Source organism: Lactuca saligna, chromosome 8, assembly GCF_052625555.1.
Source record: "Lactuca saligna cultivar CGN05327 chromosome 8, ASM5262555v1, whole genome shotgun sequence".
NCBI lineage: Eukaryota > Viridiplantae > Streptophyta > Magnoliopsida > Asterales > Asteraceae > Lactuca > Lactuca saligna.
Genome location: NC_136424.1, coordinates 206,753,855 through 206,777,024, shown reverse-complemented (window position 1 = coordinate 206,777,024; position 23,170 = coordinate 206,753,855). Strand labels below are relative to the sequence as shown.

The 23,170-nt window shown below is 32.9% G+C and overlaps 1 protein-coding gene across 1 annotated transcript; it reads left to right on the top strand.

The window, feature by feature from the left end:
* Window positions 1-15,604: 15,604 nt before the first annotated feature.
* Window positions 15,605-17,815, top strand: LOC145010454 (uncharacterized). The gene is made up of 4 exons (XM_078968993.1): window positions 15,605-16,321; window positions 16,508-16,677; window positions 17,090-17,187; window positions 17,619-17,815. The coding sequence occupies exons 1-4, from the start codon at window positions 15,605-15,607 to the stop codon at window positions 17,813-17,815; spliced, it is 1,182 nt and encodes a 393-aa protein (XP_078825119.1).
* Window positions 17,816-23,170: the final 5,355 nt, after the last annotated feature.

The window sequence follows — 23,170 nt, the reverse complement described above, 5'->3', positions numbered from 1 at the left end:
GAAGCGATGAAAAACGGAGAAGTTTCCTTAGTAGATTTGGATGATGAAGTGTTAGAAAGAGAACTTGCGCTTTTACAAGAAGAAAATCCAAACAAATTTATGTTACCTTCTGGAGGGAATTTCGATGCTGGAGAAGATTTAAAGGAGATAGAAAGCTTGCTAGAGGAAGCTGATTCAAAAGAAATGATAAAAATTGTGGAAACCTCACCGACTCGCCGAGTAGCATCGACTGACTCGACGAGTCCAATCGAGAACCTCAAACATCATGAAGATTTTGTCCTGCTACTTACAAGTTCCCTTTCTGGACTTGAAATGCACACTTCTCCTAATCCTTTGGAAAGTCCAATAGAAGAGTCTGAAATTGTTGAAAATTTTAACTTCCCACACGCACAATTAGCTTACCTTGACACGATGATAAAAGAAGAAGCAATTCAACTTTACAAGAGGGTAAGTTTGGGAGAAAAAGAGAATGTAAGGGCTTGGAATGATGATGTGAATAACTCATCTATTGAGTTATTCATGGCTAATCGAGAGATCGACTCAACTGCACTCAAAAGAACCAAACCTCGAGCCCGAGTTTCTACTAATTATGAAGTATTTACATTTGAACCACTGAATTCTTTAGAAGGTGACAAAAGTAAGGAGGACTCCTTAATATCAAGTGATGATTCGGGAAATCGAGATTGACAAAGAAGGAGTACAAAAGATGGGTCCAAAGAACGGGGTGAAGAAGAACAAGGTTGGGAAACAGATCAGATATGCTATAGAACAAGATGCTACAAGGAAAACGAAAGAATAATTGAGTCGGGCATATAAAAGAAAGATACATGCTTACGAGACAAATTTTAAACAACAAAAGATTAAGCATGAATTCCCAATGGAGGAGAACGAAGAAACGTAGAGCGGGAAGGAGTCCAGCTAACGAATCCTCAAAAAGAAGCGCTTAACGCGAGGCAACCCATTGCTAGAGTTTGCTTTCTTTTATCTTTTTCTTTGGTTTTATTATTTTTTTTTTCATTTTTTTAGGATTTATCTATTTTCTTCTTCTTAATTGTCCAAAATGACTACTTGGGGGCAAGCATGGTCTGAGTGTAGGGTGGGTTGGATATATTTTTAAAGGAATAAAAAATTATATCAAATTTATAAAAATATATATCAATTTTTTTTCAAAACTAACGAGTGACTCGGCGAGTTGGGTGACTTACTCAACAAGTTAACTTGAAAGTCAGGATCTAAAAATCACGACCAGAATCGTCGAGTCGGACCCTAACTCAACGAGTCGGTTTGTTTTTACTAAAAAAAATTATATCTGTAAAATTAGGTCTTTTTACCCTAATTGGTAACCATTCCTCATTCAGCCAGCCGACACTCAACGTGCGCCTAGCTTTCTCTCCCTCTCTTTTTCTCTATCTCTTTATCAACCATACTAAATTTCTTCTCTATTTCTGTCAAAGCTTTGATTTTTAGAAGGTTGGAAGTGTTAATTAGGTGGAAATCCTGTTTTTGAAGTTTTAGAATTTCTAGGGTTTCGATTTTGACCCAATTAGAATGTTATGGATAAATTTTCTTATACTACTATGCTTTAAATACATCCCTGGACAAACCCATGCACTAAGTTTTAAGTTTTATGCATGAAATTTTATAGACTCATCAACAGACTCGTGCAGTTCGTACGACTCGTCGAGACAGTCTACGGACTCGACAAGTCATGTCTGATGAAGTTCAAATTTTATTTTCTAATTGTTATGTTCGTTTTTGGTTGTTTGTGTTACTTATTTTTGCAGGAACATGTTTTCACGGGCTCAAAGCTCAAGAGGAAGCCAGGGGGATTTTTCTTGGTTGAATTTTCCACAAATCGAGTCCAAATCTACGATGACTAAGTGGAAGAAGAAGCTTGCAAAAATCCGGAAAAAGGAGATTTGTGTCCCCAATGCAATTGATTGGGAATGGCTGGGGAGAATTCATTACAAAGAGGAGTTGGCTCCTTATTTAGTCAAGACGTTTGCGCGTAATGGGGTGTCCATCACGTGTGATGAATGGAGTCGCATCTTTTGTATCCAGGAGCCGGTCTATTAAGATTTGTGCTTGGAATTTTTCTCCACAATACATTTGCGGGGTGGGGAAGGATACTATAACCCCGTGAATATTACTTTTTTCCTTGGGGGTGAGGTTCGCCATTGTTCCATGGTGGAATTAGCTTGGAGGTTGGGAATTTATGACCTACAATTAATCTACACGGATGCATGTCGTACTTTTTTGGAGCATTTCCATAAAGTATTCTCGGATGGTGTCACAAGCACAAGTTGGTGGAACACTATTACCAACAAAATTTATATTCCAAAATCGGCTCAAGAGTGGAGCATACGATCACCTACGCATCGCCTTATTCACCGACTTATTTCAAACACCATTAACCAAAGAAAAGATGATGACAAGGTTTCTAACCTTGATGTTTTTTATCTTTGGAGCGTCATTACACCCAACACCTTTTGCAACATTCCATGGTGCGTGCCTTCATACTTAGTTGAAGGGGCGGTCAAGGACCGCAAAACTTCAAAAATTAATGGTGGCATGTTTGTGACACGCTTAGCCCACTCTTATGGGTTGATGACTCGTGGCGCTTGGAACTTAATGACATTGGTTCCCACCCCTCCCTTTAATCCTATTCTTTTTCAAAGGGCTAGAATTATTAAGGATTATGGAGGGGGGGGGGGGGGCACTTTGCTATTCCACATGATAATGTTGTGATTGGACCCGAGCAGCCATGTAGGAGAGTAAGTGTAACGTCCGTGTTTCTAAGCTTGCCATTTTTTAGAAATCTAATAGTCTAGGTTAACCTTTGTAACCCATTTGAAATAATAAGAACATATTATTTGCAAATTATGTGTTTTATACTTATCTGGTTACTTATGTGATTTGATTTAATCAAGAATAAAAATAAGCGTAAAAATGAAATGTTATATAAACCTGATATTGATGCACGAAGATGTAGTGGTTGAGACGAGGTTTCCGAAAATATAAAGAATACTGAAATCCGAGTTATAACGAAGTAGTTATGACCTGTCGAAGTTTCGCGACAAAATCGGTGTGGCACAGCGAGACGTAAATAGTGAATTTACGAAGGAGTGATATTTAGCCTTAGTGATCAACACGAAAGATGTAAATAATGTTGAACCGAGAGCGTGCATTAAAAAGAACTCACAATTCTGACTTCGTATGAGGAAGTTATGATTTTTCGAAGTTTCGACTTAGTAGTATGCAGCCCGAATACTTGATTTGAGATCGAGCGGTTTTTAGCCAAAACAATCTAAACGAGAACAGAAGATCTCGTCAACAGTAGTTCAAAGGTAAAAAGACAGACGAAAACGGACGTCGGATGAAGAAGTTATGAATTTATAATGGAATTTCCCAGTCCCGGCCTAGTAAAAATAATAAAATAAAAATAAATTCAAAATTAGCTACCCGAGTCTAAATGAAAGTTGTAGAGCATAATCTCACCTATGCGTGGATATAAATAACGTCAAATACGAAGCTCGTATGTGAAAGTTATGAATTTTTGAAGATCGTGGCACGCATACCAAAGCTTATCCGTTTCATACGCCCAGCGTAAGGCTTAGTACGCCCAACGTAAGGCTTAGTACGCCCAGCGTACCAAGATTTACGCCCAGCGTAATCCCAGATTCAGCACCCCATAAATAGAATGCGAGGGCTGTCGATTTCTTTTGTTCAAACTCATTCTTCTCTCTATTTTTTGCCTCGATTTGCGTGCCAATTATATCCCGAAGCCCCGATATCATTCCTGATCCCCGAAGCAAGTTCTGAAGCCCTGAGGATCCCGAGAAGTGACATTCTGAAGCCGAAGGTCTGCCCGCGAGGAGCCCGATTTTTGTAAAGATCTTCCAAATCTATGGAGGAACACTACTTCTGCAAGCCGTAGTGCTGCCCGATCATCTTTTGATCAAGTGAGTGTATAGTCCCTTTCAAATACATGATATTATACAAGTAATTGTTGAATGTATTTAAGAATACGGGTTGTGTGAGAGTATTATTATTACCTTCTAACACATAGACTTATATGACTCTCCTTGAAATTTCTTGTTATGTGTTTGCATATTACTTGTTATTTGGATGGAGTCTTGAAAGAGCATGATATACAATTTTTTTTTTAATTATGTATAAAACATGTATAATTTTTATCTACTAATATGTTGGGTAGAACATGGGTAAAAGGTTGGTGCGCAATGAAATAAATTGATGAGAGGCCTCGTTGTTGGTGTTATTCTAGTCATTCAGCAGAGTATGGATGACGACCACGGACTATTCTAGACAGTCCTGTGGAACGCTACCAGGCTCATAACCTGTAGGTGTTGTGAACGATGTGTTCACCGGTGTACTCTATCCCCCACATGGTTGCCTTTAGGACACTTATTGTTGAGGAAGCCCCTCTACAGTAATGACCGTCCCGATGAAAATCCTAGATTAGATCCCTTTAGATAGATGTTATTTTAGGGACGTAAAGTGAGGATAACGGGAATGGATAATCGGGTTATTGTTGAATGTTGAATTAAATATAATTATTTATTGTTGGTTGAAAACCCTATATGCTCACCAGGCCCCCATACGTGACCCACTCAGTTTATTTGTATTACAGGAAGTGGCGCAAGAGCATAAGATGGATGAATCATGAAGTTGTTTTATTTACAAGTCTTTATATGTATATATTTGTTGAATGACTTGTAATGTTATCGTTTATGCTTTATGGTCTGTATCGGAACATGACATCCCGATTTTTGATTCTGAAATGAAATCATATTTCTTTATGAAATGTCTTGATAAAAATCTATTTTATCATATTTTGTTTTTGGGAACAAATTCCGCATCTCTTTTAAAATCAAAAGGATTTACTCTGAAAGCATTTAAAAAGCATAAATGAAACCGGTCTTTTCTGGCCGAGATTTTGGGGATGTCACAGTAAAGCAAAGAGGCGGGCAAGCACCTCCCGATCCACCGGTTATTCCAGTGAAAGATGAAATACCCCCGAAATGGTTTAATGTTGAAGGAAGACAATATCAAGATGATTTGGGATGGGGTGTGAATTTTTCCAATCGGTCCTTTATCCAAATGTTTAACCACTTCAACATCCAACATGTGGACGGGGAGCCAATATCCTTATATACCAACATGGGAGGAGAGGATGAACGCAAGGCAAAGCGGAGCCAGTGGGAGCGGGGAAATGCATGATGATAATGATGAGGAAGAGATGAAGATTGATTTAATTTGTTTTTCTTTGTTTAGTTGTTTTTTGGAACTTCTAGTATTTAGGATTTTAATTTCTCATGGTTTGTTTAGTGTCTTTTCAGAATGTTAAAATGGGTTGCCTACAAAGAGTCTCAAGAGTAATAGGAGTTTCGAGTCTAGGCGGAAGTGAGAGTGAAGTTCAAGTATCGAGTCCAGTCATGAGGAGCGTTCAAATGAGTTTAATTACTGAAGAAAAATATTAGATTTAATATAACTCTGAAGTGTTTAGGATTTATCAAAAAGACTTGGAGCAGAAAACAGAAAATTTTCACCCAGCGACTGACTCGCCGAGTGCATATACTGACTCGACGAGTCCAAGAGTAAAAACATGAATTCTGCACTTTCTCGACTCAACTCGGTGAGTCTGATTACTTACTCGACGAGTGTCTATGAATTTCACCTCTTAGATTCAGTCTTGACGATTTTATTCCCACAACAATTGGTTGTTATCAAGAAGGTTCATTTCTAGAGATTTTTGAGAGTTTTCCTGCATTTTTGGAGCTATTGCCACACGAAACTTGACACCCAAGACATGGATGAGTTGTTCCCATGTCGAAAGTCAATTGAAGATGAAGCTGTCATTGAAGAGTATCAACCTCGCAACTACTATCCCATGGGAGTTTGTTCCAATTCCCTCTTTATTTTATTGTTCTTTATCATGCATGACATGCAATGGGGACATTGCATAATTTAGGTGTGGGGTAGGGGTTGTTTATTCCATTAGTTAAAATTTGAAAAAATTTGGCATTTTTGCATTAAAATTGTTAGGATTAAATTAGAAAATTTTGGTAAACAATTAGGATTTCATGTTAGTATTATGTTTGATGATTTTATGAAGACCCAATTGTTTAGTTAAGTCTATATACATTATAATGCATTTGTGGCCCCGTTTATTCTAGTGAAATCATGAGACAAAAACACAACCTCGCTTAGTTTGAGGGATGCAACATGTTTAGCATCGTGTACTTGAAATGTATCTAGGAAAATTATTATCTTTAAACAATAAGGGTTGAAGTTGAGCGCCCCTGCTTAAGCATGTAGGATTTGAGTGAAAAAAAAAAGTGAGTTACATGTGAAAAAAAAGAATTACAATAAAAATTTGTTAGAATTTTTGGAGCTATCAAGATTAAAGTACGAAGATCGAAGATCAAAATCCCAAAAGTTCAAAAGTTGAAGATACCAAAAAAAATCAAAAGATGGTGAATTCGAGGAAATTAAAGTAAAAATTATCAAGAGTGAAGAATTCCAAAGAGTTATATAAGGGTATCAAGAATTGTAATTCTTAGTTTATGTATGCTTGGGTTGCTCAACCAAGAATACCTTCAGGTTAGGAGGTTTTCTGCGGATGGATTCGGAGGAATGCATAAAATGAGCATTTTTTGGAAGAAGTGGGTGAGTGTTTATAAGGATTGTAAGTATTTAGAATTGAGGGGGGTCCTTAGGAAAAATTTAGACACAAATGCATGCGTTGCGGTCTTGGCATAACGGCTGGGTTCGATTGGGATTGTCTTATGTGATGCTAGTATGTTTAAAATTTAGTTTTGATTGGGGGAAAGCAAAAGTCAAATGTGGGGTATTTTGATATGTGTATGTTTAGCCCTATATTTAGTATAGAGTTTTATCATTTATTAGCTAATTAATTGCATATTATGGATAAAATGTACTTAATTATGTTTGAATTATATTTTCAGTCCAAAAGAAGTGCTCGGAAGCAAAAGGGAGCAGGAGTATCTATCGGGAAGCTTTGGAGTGAACAAAAGAAGAAAGGATAAAAAAAAACACAAAGGACTCGGCGAGTAGGGACATCTACTTGACGAGTTCCCATGAAGATTCGCGAAGCAAAAGAGTCCTTGATTTGCCGTACATAGGAATTTAATGAGGGACTCGACGAGTCGAGTCGAATCTATAAAAGAAACCCTCCAGATCGATAGACGAGACTTCTGAGAACCCTCGGAGGAGGAGCTGCGATTCAGAGTGAAGAGAGAGGCATCTAGAAGAGTGAAGATCCAACCCAATTCAAGTTTTGAAGGATAACTAAGGCATACTTTGATTTATCATAACTAGATCTAGTACTTGAACCATGTTTATGTTATTGAATTTCATTTTTGAGTTTTCTACTACCTTAATTATGAGCTAAACTTGCTAGCTTCTATTTGGGTAAGACAATTTTGAGACTATGGTATGATTAATGGTGGGATTAACTTTTAATTGGTGATTTTGTTGAATTAAGCTTGTTTAAGATCCTTATGCATTAACCATAACTATTTTCTGTAAATAGGAAGGTAATTAGGCTGCATGAACATCTCTTAATTGTTTACCTCATGTGATTTATGTGAATACTTTATTATGTGCCTAGGATTAGTGAATGTGAAACTAGGACTATTTAGAGAATGTGTAAGTTAATGTGTGAGCTTGTTTGATAAACCAACAACAACAAGAGGCTAATTGAATTGATAATTTGATTAACCATTACAAGTCTTATTTAACCCGAGTAAATAACCTAGAGAATTAATTAATTTAGACAACTGGCCATGGCTTGATTTAGTTTATTTTCTAAGGATTAGCATAGCGATGTGAATCTAATCACCTGAATCAGTAGCCAATAAAAGGTTAATCCATTGCATTATTACCATTAAATCAACCATAGGATCATTTGAGTCGAACCTGAACAGAAGTCCCTTTAGATATTGAATTTAGTTGGTCTTTTCTTTCTTAGTTGTTAGTTAGTTATTTAGTTTAACTGTTAGTATGTTTCTAGTCTTGTAAAACTAGATAAACCCCCTCTTTTATTATTTGTTATTTTGTTTTTAGATAATTTTATTAATTAGTTTAATTGTCGTTCCTTGAGTTCGATACTCTTAGGTCGCTATGTTGTTTTCATCTAAGGCTTTGTTATAATCTGAAAGGACATCAGTACACGTTTGAGTAAGTTATTTCAGATGTGTTTCATAATCATGCATGTTATAATTGTATGACTGAATCATAAATTTTACATGTTCAACGATGTCGATGCCTCCTTCCTTTGCCATGAAGTAGTAGTTTTTATTGAACTCTTCGTTGTTTTCCTTTTTCTTTGCAACCAAACACAACTTTCCTCGTTTCCTTTTGTTGTCATTGACCTCGTCTTCATCTCTCGAATACCATACTTGATGGTCTTTCCTTAATTTTTCTACAAAAGCTTTCTCAACCTTTTCTTTGTCTCTAGATTCTTTATCCATTCTAAGATATAATGCTTTGTCTTTCACAACGTTGGCTTTGCAGTCTCTTGCGAAGTGATTTTCCTTGTGACACTTGTGGAATATGTGAACTCCTTCTTTCTTCTTTGTGGTACTAACTACGGTATCTGAGGATTTTTCTTCTTTAGATGCTTCAGTGGAGTTGTGAGCATCAATGGTGTGTTTTGAGACTGAGGTTGATATGGTAGATTTCGGCTAAGGATAATGTTGAAAGGGGTTGTTTTGAGGATTGTAGTTGTAGTTAAAAGGAGGTCTTGTAAACTATTTATTTTTTCGGCAGTTGGGTGGAGGGAGTTTATTGAACTGTTAGCTAACAAGGGCTAACACATGTTCAAAAGCTTCTTCGTCATCAGGTTGTATCTCTAGTTTATATGATTGTAATGTGTCATCATATGGGGATTGGTATGATGACTCTCAAGTACGATGAAACTGAGGAGATCAGTTGGTAGACTACGGCGAGTAGGCTACCAAGGCGGTTGGTCCACCTAGATCCATGCAATCTTTCATCACCGTAGACTGTTGAGCTTGTAGTTCACCGTAAAGCTTGTACAATGATAGAGTTTTGATTTTGCTATCACATTGAACTATCCTCTTTGCGATGGTTACTTTCAAGTTTAATCCCTCTACTTTATATGATCCATCACCTGCAACCTCTTTTTATTTTTTTGTAAAATCATATTTTTCATCTTATTACTTTTTAAAATATCATTTTCATTCCTTTCACCTTCAACATTGAAAAACTATCAATTTTACCTTTTCGTTCTCTAGACTATCGTGTTTATCTATGGTCCACTTAGTGTGTGTGTGTGTGTTTTTTTTTTGTGTGTGTATATATATATATATATATATATATATATATATATATATATATATATATATATATATAGAGAGAGAGAGAGAGAGAGAGAGAGAGTTAGGTTCATATATAAACTCTATATATTGTGTGAATGTATAACCACTTTTGAACCAATCATTTAATAAAAATATTATAATAATTAACTTAAAAATTAAAACATTAATTGTAACTTATTATTCTATAATTATGGTAGCTTATTTAAATTTGACACTATGATTTTGGTAATGAGTTTAAATTCCGATCGAAAATAAAAAATTCTCTTCCATTCAAAGTTTTTTTTAAGCCGATAAGGAGGTAAAGAAGTAGTCGTAAAATGATCTCTAAAATATGAATTCTTTTTGGTGTGTTATAAACTATAATCACATTTGGCACATTTTAGAAGAAAATACAAAATTATAATTTTTCTTTTTCATTTGAGTTGGAAGTGCTGATATTAAATGAAAAAAAAACGCATATAATCTTGTAGAATAAGTTATACTGTGTAACTCAAAGTGAATATAGGGTCAACATGAATGCTCATTCTTTTAGAATTTATATCAATAATTGATTATTTATAATGTATTTTTGAAGAATACGTTATACTGTGTAACATCTTTTTATGTGTAAGAATAAAATTCATTATTCTTCAAGAATTTCTAATTGATTTATAATTTTGATAAATCTATGTAAAAAAGAATATTACTACACTTTAAAATATATGTTATACAATATTGATGACCATTCAAAAAGAATGAAATCTATTTCATTGTATCTTACTTGTTTTATGACAGTAATTTAAAAACATTTATCAATCAATGTATTCTTATAGAATAAACTATGATTCTTAATGAATGAAATCAGTTCCAAAAAATGTTTGATTTTTAATGAAAAAAAAAATCTTCTAATTCTTTAATTTCATGTTTTGTAATAACTGTATAAAAATATTGTTAGTATTTTTGTATAATCGTGAATGAAACCATCTAATTCTTAAGGAAATAAATTAATTTCATGCAATTAAAAATTTCTTAAAATATGAAATATATTTCAAAGATTTTGTGATTATTCTATAAAAATAATATTACATATTCTTTAATACGGATTTCCTAACAAATGATTTGGTTTTTTAAATGTAATAATAAGATTTTATTAAGAGTAAATTACATGAATGATCCCTATGGTTTAGGATAATTTATGCGTTTGGTCCCTAACTTATTTTTTTAACTCGGAAGGTCCATATTGTTTGTTTTTGTTACGCGTTTGATATCTCTCTCTCTCTCTCACAATAAATGTCATATTTATTTTTTAATAACTATAGAATTAATTGTAATTATATAGTAATGACATCTTATGTTTATACCATGTTCTCTAATATCATAGTCATTTATTCTTTTAATCTAATGGTTAGATTTTAGTCACACATTCACATAATACTTGAGATTCATATTTGATCCTATATATATATATATATATATATATATATATATATATATATATATATATATATATATATATATATATATATATATATATATATATATATATATATATATGATTTTCCCTCCTCTATTTTGTAAAATATACTTTTCATCCCTTTATTTTTTAAATGCTAATACAAGTATATGCTTATTTGTCACTTGTAAAATAATATTTTTCATCCATTTACTTTTTAAAATATCACTTTCACCACTCTACCTTCAACTTTGTAAAATATCATTTTTACCCTTTTGTTTTCTATACTTTCACTTTCACCCCCTCCACCTTCAATTTTGTAAAATATTAGTTTTATACTTTCATTTTCTAGATTTTTGTGTTTATCCCTTATCCCCGTGGAATATACAATATGATTTTTAATCATCTACTTTGTAAAATGTATTTTCCACATCATTTATTTTTTGAAAGGTTAATTTTACCCCCTCAACCTATAACTTCACTGCTTTAATCAATTCTTCTTCCTAATACGCAATAAAAACACATAAAGACACGGACAAAGTGTGGGATCATTTACTAGTTTGAACTAAACTAAACTTGGCACCACAACATTTGCATTATTCAAGCTCTTTTTTTGGTTATTTCAGTAATTAGATTTGAGTTTGAACTTTTGTTATTCAATGATCATATTAGTAGGATTTTGATTATATAGGTTATACAACAATAATATAACTTTTAAATTAAAAGTTGATTTTATGGCATTTATTTTTGGAGATTTATGATGCACAAACCGAAATCAAACCATAAAATGGCTTTTTAGTCAGCTAATGATCATTATTAGTGGTTAATATCAGTTAACAAAAATAATCCAAGATATAAAAATAAATATATTTTCTTTAAAATTGAAAAATACAAAATCTATCGTTATAAAAAAATGAATGATTATGTATATATAATGGTATTGATACAAGATTACTTATTCTATTTAACTTCAAATAATTACCCTTTAAAATTTTCAGTTTTTATTATAATTACATACCATATATTTAATATTATATTATATTAAAAACATTTATTAATACTATTGGTTTTTTTCAGTTTATAGTGGTTCAGATTTTTATAAAAACCATAACTTAACTATATCTATTCGGTTAATCAAAATTAGAAACTGAACCGTATATTTTAATAATAGTTCGTTTGCACCGGTTAATTTGATTATGATTTAGTTTTTTGGTTAATATAGGTGAGACCTAATCAAGATATAGAAGTTTGTGTAGCCGTTGTGTAGGTTGAAAATTTCATTTAGACTTTCGTTTTTAATAATGTTGAAACAAACAATCTAGATGTTGATGTTAAGATATAAATAACATGACTTTTAATTGTCCTTATTTTGTGGTTATAAAAAAATTGAAGTTTAAGTATAAATTTTGTGTATTTACAAATTGCTTGATTGCAAACTATTGTCAAACTGGTCATATCTCCGATTTCCATCGGGTGGCAACTTATTCAATTTTATACTTTTAATAATCACAATTAAATTCACAATTCTGAATAAATAATATATCATTAGAAATATATTTTTATTATAGCCTTATTTAGGTTTTAATAAGTTTTTATATGTATAGTTTTATTTATGCCTTAAGTAATGTGTAAACTAGAATTAAAGCACTATAATGCATATACATAATATTTAAAATGGTTAATATTATAAAATGACAACCATTAATATTTAATTTCTTCTTTGTGTCATTGAATTTATAATTGTATTTAATAGACAAATAAACATTTTTGTAGATTTTACTATATTACTAGGTGTAAAACATGTGTATTATACAAGTTGATTAAAAAAAATTAAATATCAAAGTGTAAATAATAAATATTTTTAAATAAAATTTTAAAATTAAAAATAAAAAAATATATTAATTACAATTTACTATCATATTTATTACATTTATTCATAACAAAAAAATCTCTATGTGGCGTCCACATTGGACTTTTATATTTAAATTTATTTTTATAAATTTCAAAATCATTATTATATTTATATTTTATTTTATTTTTAGTGAATATATTTTGTCATGTTGAATGCTTAATAGACCGTATGTAGGATTTAGTACCGATATATTTATTTGAATCCATTCTACTAGTAGTATAATAAGGATCCAAAAGAATCGTGTTTTGTATACAATCAAAAGATAAATAACCTAAACAGCAAACTGAATTTTGTTAGTTGTTATTTTATAACATTAACTATGTATAAAATATAAAATGAAAAATTATGCATTATAGATCAACCAAAAATTACTACGGAATATGGGATATATATATATATATATATATATATATATATATATATATATATATATATATATATATATATATATATATATATATATATATATATATATATATATATATATATATATATATATATATATGAAATGAGAAAATTCTTTAAAAATCGTTGTACTTTAGTCATTTTTGATCACTTAACTTTTAGTTTTGTGCTCATTTGGTTACTTAACTATTTTTAAGTTTTAAAAGGTCATTAAACTTTTAACTTTGTGTTAATTTGTCACTTAACTTTTGGTTTGGTCATATTTAGTCAATTAACTTTTAGATTTGTGCTCATTTACTCACCTAACTTTTAAAATTGTGCCTATTTAGTCACTAAACTTTTGAAAAAATTTAAAAGTTTAGTGACTAAATGAGCACAATTTTAAAAGTTAGGTGAGTAAATGTAACCAAACCAAAAGTTAAGTGACTAAATGAGTACAAAACCAAAAGTTTGATGACTTTTTGAAACTTAAAAAGAGTTAAGTGACTAAATGAGCACAAAACCAAAAGTTAAATGACTAAAAATGACCTAAACCTTTTTTTTTATGTACTAAAATAATTTTTCATGTAACTGATAGTTTGTTTTATTTTTTCTATATACAACTACATAACATATTAGATTTTATTAAAAAAAAAAAACTACAATTTAGAATTTATTCGGTTTAACCATTTAAATAAAAAAAAAATTATGGTTTAACAATTGAAACTTTGATTTTTTTTTTTCTCTAAAAACCATTTTTAACAACAACAAAATAATAATAATAATAATAATAATAATAATAATAATAATAATAGGAAGAATTGTTATATGTTTTTTAAACATCAAAACTTGATATTTAACTAACTAAAAACCTAAATATCATATTTACTTTTTATAAGCTTCAAAATATTATATTTATCCAAAAAAGTATTAATATTTTTATAATATTATATATTAAATTTAAATAGTTAGTTTTGGTAATGGATTATAATTACCTTTATGAATTGTCTAACATTCGTTCATTGATTAAACTTATAAAAGAAAATTGACTGATATGATTTTTAGAACAAAACCAAAAATGTTTAATATGTTTGTAAAGCATCTCAAAATAATTTGTGAAACACCATTAAATCCTACTCAAAATTAATCAACTAAATATTCAGTGAGTTGAATCTTTCCCAAATCAATCCTTAAATTGGATCACTTGTCAAAGTCTTACCTAGTTCATTACAAGATTCAATTATAAACCTACTTTATAATTTTCTCCCTCACATCCAAAATCCTAGCAAAATCATTGATATTATATATAGACATCTCAAACAAAAAAGAACCACCTTTCTTGTTCCAAAATCACTTCAATCAATTTACTTTTAGATAGAGTGTTTGAAGTTGAATTATAAATTTATGAAGAGGGTATAATAGTAAATTGATAAATATAATGATTTAAAAAGATTTTATTAAATTAAAAAAAAATAGAATTCAAACAAATATGATATTTTGATATTTATAAATGATAAATATGATATTTGATTTTTGTTTGGTAAATATAATATTTTGATATTTAACAAATGCATATGTGAAATTCTTCCAAAAATATATTGTCCGGATTGGGGTTTACTATTCAATACTGAAACATAAATAGATTTTGTTGAAAAAAAAAAAAAAAATTCAGTAAACCGAAATTAAAACAAACTTTTAATGGTTAAATCTGAAAAAATATATATCTTTCGATAGTTAACCGAAAAAAAAAATCTAAACTATAGTAATTTTTATTAGAAATTTGACATTTGAAATCAAATATCAATAGTTTCAAATGCGCTAGAATGGACATATTTAATTGATCTTACAAGAAACCACATATTATGCGTATTGGTTGGTTTCAGCTAAAAACTAAGATTGCATAAATTGATTTTTACTCTTTTGTACGTACTACAAGTCAATGGGTGTTATTCCAGTCAAGGGGTGTTATTCCAAAATTAGACTTAATGATGAGTCTGGACCCACCGACAAGACTTCCGTAGCCTCAAAATCAATGTTTTCCGAAGAAACACGTAAAGACTTTAAAGGTAGTCAAGGGATGCAATCATATTTCTCTCATGCTTTTCTAGTTCCTTCGTAAACATTAAATTTAATTTTCGAAGTTACATTTTTAGACTTCTAGATGGGGAACTTAAAGTTTGTTTTTATCTACGTAGAACGTCTATAAGACCGACTGGTATAGTCACCACGAACCGTTTCGTGGTTTACTTGTCCACAAACCACGGACGTGCACACCTTCTCGGTGGTTCGTGGTGGTCCGTTCTCGTTGTGAGTCGTGTTCGGGACAACTGATTCAAACGATGGTTTCGATTGGGTGTTTGGTTTTTGGCCGTTGAACGGCTATTTTGGCCGTTTTTTTTTTTTTTTTTTTTTTTTTTTTTTTCAAACTCAATTATAAATACACTTCTAATACCAAAACACATACACATACATACAGATTCTATTACACCCATGGATCCCTCAATAAATACAGAATTTTTAATAAGTTTTGACTCGGATGACGACGTAGAATTCGTCGAAACATTCTTCAATGTTGTGCAACACGTTCACGCCGAAGAAAGTTCGAATGCAGCGCGTACAAGGGCGGTCGTTAATCGTGATCGCCAAGCCGCACACGACTTATTGGTACGTGATTACTTTGCCGATAATTGTCTTTATAATGACGACTCGTTCGAACGTCGTTTTCGTCTGAATAAGGCTATATTTTTACGTATTAGTAATGCTTTAGAATCTCGTTATGATTTTTTCAAACAAAAACCCGACGCTAGAGGAAGAATGAGTTTTAGTAGTATACAAAAATGTGCGGCTGCTCTTAGGTATTTGGGATACGGTATAGCATTTGATGCATCTGAGGAATACTTGAAAGTATCCGAGAAGACTGCGGTTGAATGTGTAGATTGGTTTTCTGCATGTGTTTATGAGGTTTTTCACGAAGAATATTTGCGTAAACCTACTCAACGTGATATTGAGAGATTATATTCGGCTCATGAAGAGAGGCATGGATTTCCTGGTATGCTTGGCAGTCTAGATTGTACGCATGTGGCTTGGGAAAAATGTCCAACTGCATGGCGTGGTCAGTTCACTCGAGGAGATATAGGTGAACCAACTATCATCCTAGAAGCTCTTGCATCTCAAGATTTGTGGATATGGCATGCCTTAATGTTCTTGGTCAGTCTCCACTTTTCAACGATATTTGGACCGGCAAAGCACCTGATATGACGTTCACGGTAAACGGGCACGCGTACAAATATGGTTACTACCTTGGTGATGGGATATACCCGGATTATTCTACATTGATGAAGGCATACTCAGTTCCTCGAAGTGAAAAAGCAAAATTTTTTACAAAAAAAACAGGAATCAGCGAGAAAGGATATCGAGAGGGCATTTGGAGTCCTTAAACAAACATGGCATGTAGTGAAATATGCTACACGACTCTGGGATAAAGAAAGAATTAAGCGAATGGTCCTAGCATGTATTATAATGCATAATATGATTATTGAAGATGAAGGTCGAGCGATTTGCACGTATGATCCGAACGACGTTCTCGTTCCAATTGAGGAGTTCGTACCCAGAACGAATGTTTTTTTGGAGCGAGTTGTTGAAATTCATAACAGTGAAACGTGTTTCAATCTTCGAGAAGATGTCGCGGAACATTTGTACCAATATAGCATGAACGACGATTAGGATTTTTATATGTATGTTTGTTCGTTTTCTTATTAATGTAATGTTTGTTTTCTAGATTAACTAAGTAATGTAGTTTAAAGTTGTTATTTTATTTTTATAATTAATGAAAAAATAGTTTTAAGAAAATGAATGCTTTTTACTTATAAAAAATGTAATTTTATTTTAATTTTTGAATTTAAAAAAAGTAATTTTATTGTATTTTTGAATTAAAAAAAAAGTAATTTTATTGTATTTTTGAATTAAAAAAAATAGAAATAATGATGTGGAGTGGTGTGCTAGTGGTAAGTATCTCATGTTAGTGGTAATGGAATGTGGTGCTGATGTGACACCCACCACATATGTGTTATGTGGTGGGTATAACGGATGGTCTAACCTATAACATCGTTATAAGATGGAAACACCGTCGAAGGAAACGACCGTTAGGAATGATAAAAAAGTAATTCAATTTTTTTTTCCTATTTACTTTACATATAAATATACATAAATACCTACTCTTTTAACTACATCATTATTCTCTTTCTCTCATTTTATTTATAAAAATCAATTACACTTTGTTCAACCAAACTATGGAGCAAAACTCGAACATCTCTACTTCAAACACAAACACATCCGTTTTGATTGGGTTCGCACAATACAAAGGTGATATGAACCTCGTCAATTCTAAAAACTCATCACAAATATCATTTTCAGGAAACTATTTTCAATCTCACATCATCCCAATGCAATTCCGTACATCGCCCTACATACAACAAAACTCAAACCTTTAACAAAATTTTTTCAGTACATTTGCTTCCACGCCATAAACAACGACACAACCAACGCATGATACAGTTCAAGAAACGCGAGCGGGTTGTAGTCAAAAAAGGTAAAGGGAAAGGTAAAAAGAAAGGGAAAGCGATTGTGGAAAGTAGAGAAGAAGCTCTACCATGGTGGACACCATACGAGGAGTACACCGGGAGAAACCATACAATGCAATAAAGAGAATAAAATAATTTAACTATCACTCATAATTTGTAGAGCATTTTCATGCTCCAATAATCTCTCCCTAAATGCTCGCAAATTATGAAGGATACAAATAAGTGATAAAATGCTAAAATACACAGTAACCGACTAGCAAGTGTTGTAATAAAAATGAAACATAATGAGAACCAAATGTTGAAATGTCCCTGAAACTCTAAAACGTCTGTAATCTCTGATGTTGGTCATGAATCTCTAATCAGTAAAGGTCTTCGGCTTCAAGGTCATCACTCTTAAGGCAGATAAATAAGATCCAAATCTTCAAATTAGTAATAACCCCAATGATCAAGTAGAAGATCCAATCAGAAAAACACTTCAGCTTCAAGAAGTCTGAAACATCTCTAGTTCTCAAATCATAATACACACAAAAATTTTCAAAAGAATAACCTGCTAAAAATGTGAAGCATCCAAAAGTGAACTCCGAAGAATAAATAATGTGAATTCGAAGACATGGTCTAACAATGCCAAAAATTTGATTGGAAGATAAAAAATAAGGGGCACATCACATCGCCAAAATAATCTTCGTCTTCAAAATATCATAAATCCAAACTCGAAAAATCATAATGATCCGGATGCAAACACAAATGAAACATCTTGTGGTAGAGTCTAAATAATAAATAATTTGGATTCGGGAAACATCTAGTGAAGCCAAAATTTTGATCAAAAAATGACCAACAATTAGTACCACATGACATCACTAAATAAATCATCGTCTTCAAAAATCCAAACTCAAACAATCATAAAACATATACGGATGATAACATAATATTTTTTTTCCTTATTTTTGGTAACCAATTATTGGATATCAAAAATCAACAAATCATATGGATGAAGAGTGTCAGATACCAAGAGTTGTGCATGTTCTCCCTAGATGTATGAAGTGTCTCGATAAAACACGAGAATGAGAGTAAAATAAATACTCTCCGACCACCTGTAGTTGGCTGATTCAATCGCTGAAAACTATTCGAATAAATACCAAAGTAACAAATAATAACTCTGCATGAAAAAATCTATGTTGTGCTGATAAATACCAATGTACCCAAACTGCAGTGTCGGAACTCCTGAAGTGGTCTTTAACAAATAAAGTTCACATGCTCAAGATACATGGTTCGTCAACCGAAGATCAAGAGCAACAAGTCATAAAAATCTCGTAGAGCGAAGATTGCGAAACAATTGTGTTGATCAAACGCAACTGCGGTACAATCCTCGCGAAGAAAAAATATGATGTCCGACTGCGGTATGGAGTAATCCTCATGAAAAAAATAAAATTCTTCCAATATAATCGGTAAGAAGTAATCCAATGTGACTATAAAATGTTGGGTTGTTGCAAAAAATGGTATTAAAACAATAATTGGTTTTAATAAATAAAAAAAGCCTAAGGTATTTGTTGGGGTTCAGCAAAAAATTCGGCTAAATAAAAAAATTGGCTGTAAAAAAATGGTGTTAAAAAAAAATAAATGGTGTTAATTAGAAAAAATAAAATATAAGGCTGAGAGGGGCTAATTTTCGAGGGGGTGAAATGAGAGGGGAGGAGGAAGGAGGAGGAAGGGATGGAAAAGGGTTACAGCCGAGGAGGGGTGCTGAGGAGGGGGGGTAGGTACCGAAGAGGTGAGGAGGTTGTATGGTTATGGTGGGGAGGGATGATGGTTAAGGACTACCGAAGAGTAGGGTCTTTGATATGAGGGGTGGTGAGTGGAGGGATTTGTTGTGAAGAAGGGAGGTCTCCGGGTAAGGCTTGGGTAAGGATCAGGTCTGCGGTTAGGCGGAGATGTGAAGGATTGAGGGTTAGTCTGCGGTACGAGGAACTGTGGCGAAGAAACGAAGGTTGCGGTATGCTAAAGGAAATAGTCTGCAGTGCGAAGAAACTGAAGAGCGGGGGCTGCATGTTAGGGTACAAAGTCACACTTGGATATGGAGTGTTTAGACTTACCCTCTTGTATGTGTAAATGGGTTGAGTCTTTCCTATAATTAGGAAATGAGTGACTCCCATTATGTAAGGAACCATTTTGAGAGCATTAGTTTTAGAAAGAGAAACTAGCAAACCCTTTTTTTACTCTTTCTGATTCAACTAATGAGAGCTTACCAAAATTTATTTACTCCATGTGTTAATGATTTGTATGATCATTCATTAGATATTTCTTATTCCGTACATGTCATCATAATCAACACTACAACAATTGGTATCAGAGCTTAGTTTTTACTGTTCACGAACCAATTTTATTAGCCTGAACTTGTCAATATTCGTCATTCATTCTTTATCCAACACGATTCTTTTATGATCCAATAAGTGTTGGTTAAGCCCAACAATTCGTTAACATTTTGTCTTCAGTTATCTGATTTGATGCTTAATTCTTCTTCATCCTATGCTTAGATGAGTTATACATTTAGATCATCCAAGCAACTCGTCTGTTTCCTCATTACTCTTAATAATCGATCGTGTTAACCGATATTACTTTTTTTGTGATGATATACTTGTGAATCGATTTGTTATATTACAAAAATTGATTATGATAAAATCAAACTGAAGAAATCAGAAATCGATTTTTTGATCTTGATGAAATTGGTCAATAACATTATGAACAGTGATGAAGAACAGTTGGAATAGAGTGTTTGATATGAAATTGTTCGGAAAAATTGTTGATTTGTTGTTTGTCTACTGATGAATTGAAAGTCAAACAAGTTTCTGAAAGTCAAAATCGAAGTCATTTTTTGGAATCAATTGTTGATGCTTTTGATTTCGAAGCTTAAGAGTCATCGATGTATACACTTGTTAATGTTGATAGTCAAAAGCGAATGGATTTAAGTCCAAGTTGTTTGTGGTTATTGAATGTAGAAAGCGAGTTCTTCTAATGAACAGAAAGTCAAAATTGATTATTTTGTTCAGTAAATCCAAAGAATTAAGTGTTCAAGTGAGTTGAAGGGAAGTCCAGTAATAACGAAGCGTTTTTTAGTACGGTTCAAATTTGATTGATGACATTGATTTGGAGTCGATACTTTGGTTGTTGTCGATTTTGGAATCGACACTTGAAGACTTGGATGATTTTGGATTTGAAGTACCAAGGCCGATGATAATCTGGTAATGGTGTTCGAAGGATTGAAATCGACATTATGTGATAGTGTTAAAAGTCGACATCGAGTGTTTGATGACGAATGGAAATAACATCGATTAGGAAGTTGTGATAATCAAAATGTGATGATTTGGGTTGTTAACTGAAATCGAAGGCTTGTTTTTTTATTTCGAATGATTAATAGCAAAGACTTAATTTGGGAATTGACTTTGATTTGGAATCGTTTTGTCTCACTGTTTTGATGTGTGCTGCAATTGGTTGACTGTTCAACATAGGAGAAACAAATGGGTCTTATAGTTGATTAATGATTTTGGAAGTCAATGTTTCGAAGTCTCTATACTCGACGACTTGGTTGATATCGATTCAATTTTGGATTGTTCTGTTGTCGATGGCCAGTTGTTAAAAGCGGAGACTTGGATTCGTTCTTATCATTGAACAATTGTGATTCGTTATTGACGGATAGAGATGAAAAGTGAAGCATTGGATAGCTTGATGGCCGATGGGTAAGTCTTCGAAATGGGTGTATTGGAATTAACGATCGATAGTCAATTGGTGATGTTCGACATCTGGGTAAAGAAGAGTTTGTTGTCACATGGCTAAAGGTACTAAACAGGGAAGAAGGCTGAAGGTTTTGACATTAGTTCCTCGAATTTGTATAAGTTGGCAGTTATCACCCAAATTCGACTAGGGACTGATTTCGACAAGTTTTATGAAGAAGAACATGGAAGTTTTGAATTGGATCCCTAATCTTTTAAGGAAGTGGCAGAAAAGGTCCAACATCGAATTTGGTGTAAAAAGTTGTGAAGAAAGCTGAAGTTTCTCTTTTAGCCCTTGAGGTTTCGAAATGTTAGCAGAAAATACCCAACTTCGAAAATGTGCTAATAAAGCTAAGAAATTGAAGATTTTACAAGTTTAGTCCCTGCAGTTGGTGCGAACTTACACTTTATGGCCAATTTTGCAAATGGGGGAGTGTTTCGCATCTTAAGCTGTTTTTGGCACAACGGGTCCCTGCAGAATTCTGAAAGTTACTGTTTTTACCCAGATTTCGGAGAATCTTGCAACTCTCACCCAAAAGTTGAAAATTTTGACAAACTGGAAATTTTTTAAGCCTTTTTCGTGATTGTTTTTCCATGAAAGATTTTCAAGGTTTTATTTTTGGCACACATCAAGGGGGAGTATTGTGAAGATTATTCCCCGGGCGCTTCTCACCCTTAATGGGTTTTATAATCATTTTTTGATTGTAAAAAAGGGGAGAATGAAAATTGGGTATTCGAAGCTTCGGGTATTCATTTGCGGATTTGAAGACCGATATCATTTCGAGGGGGAGTTTGGTCTTGATCGCGCGAGCTCGTTGGATATCGAAGTCGGGACATCCAATGCTAACTTTGAGGGGGGGAATGTTAGGTTTCAAAGTCATGCTTGGGTGTGGAGTGTTTAGGCTTACCCTCTTGTATGTGTAAATAGGTTGAGTCTTTCCTATAATTAGGAAGTAAGTGACTCCCATTATGTAAGGAACCATTTGGAGAGCATTAGTTTTGGAGAGAGAAACTAGCAAACCTATTTTGTACTCTTTCTAATTCAACTAATGACAGCTTAACAATATTTATTTACTCCATGTGTTCATGATTTGTATGATGATTCACTAGATCTTTCTTATTCCGCACATGTCATCATAATCAACACCACAACACTGTGGTCATGGCCTGGGCAAGGTCTGTGGTAGGAGATGCAATAAGAGGTCTTCGATCTAAGTAGGTCTCTGGGTACAAGGTAGCTGAGCAGGTCTCTAGGTAAGGAGGTTGCACAAGGTCTTCGGTACCAAGTCTGAGATATGTACCATAGGGGCTGCTCAGTAGACCTTGGGTAGGGCAATTTCATTTTTAGTTTTTGGTCTTCGGTTCTAGGAACCGAGGAGGAGTATGGTGACGACGAAAAATGCCATTTTTCATGAAAAAACGATATCGTAGAGCCTTTATTGGATTTTATCAAAGGGAATCTTTTATAAAGAATATATAGATGATGTGGAGTGATGGGAAGGGTAAAATATGGCAGAAAGTAGGAGAGAGAAAGGCATAAAGTGAGGGGACAAGGCATGGGTTAAAGCCAAAAGGTTGAGTGTGTAGCGGTTTTATAGGGACAAAAGGTGATTGGATGGCTCATGTCACATGGTTTTTGTTTTAGGAGGGAAAATAAAGTTGGACTACTCTTTCCAAAAAGAGTAAAAAGGACAAAGGCCTTTTGCAAACCA

Bases quoted from the DNA above. Each gene is read 5' to 3' on its own strand.
- LOC145010454 (XM_078968993.1), top strand. From the start codon at position 15,605: ATGGATCCCTCAATAAATACAGAATTTTTAATAAGTTTTGACTCGGAT. The intron at 16,678-17,089 runs GTATGATCCGAA...TAAAAAAAATAG, and splicing joins GAAGGTCGAGCGATTTGCAC to AAATAATGATGTGGAGTGGT. The intron at 17,188-17,618 runs GTGGGTATAACG...AAATTTTTTCAG, and splicing joins CACCACATATGTGTTATGTG to TACATTTGCTTCCACGCCAT.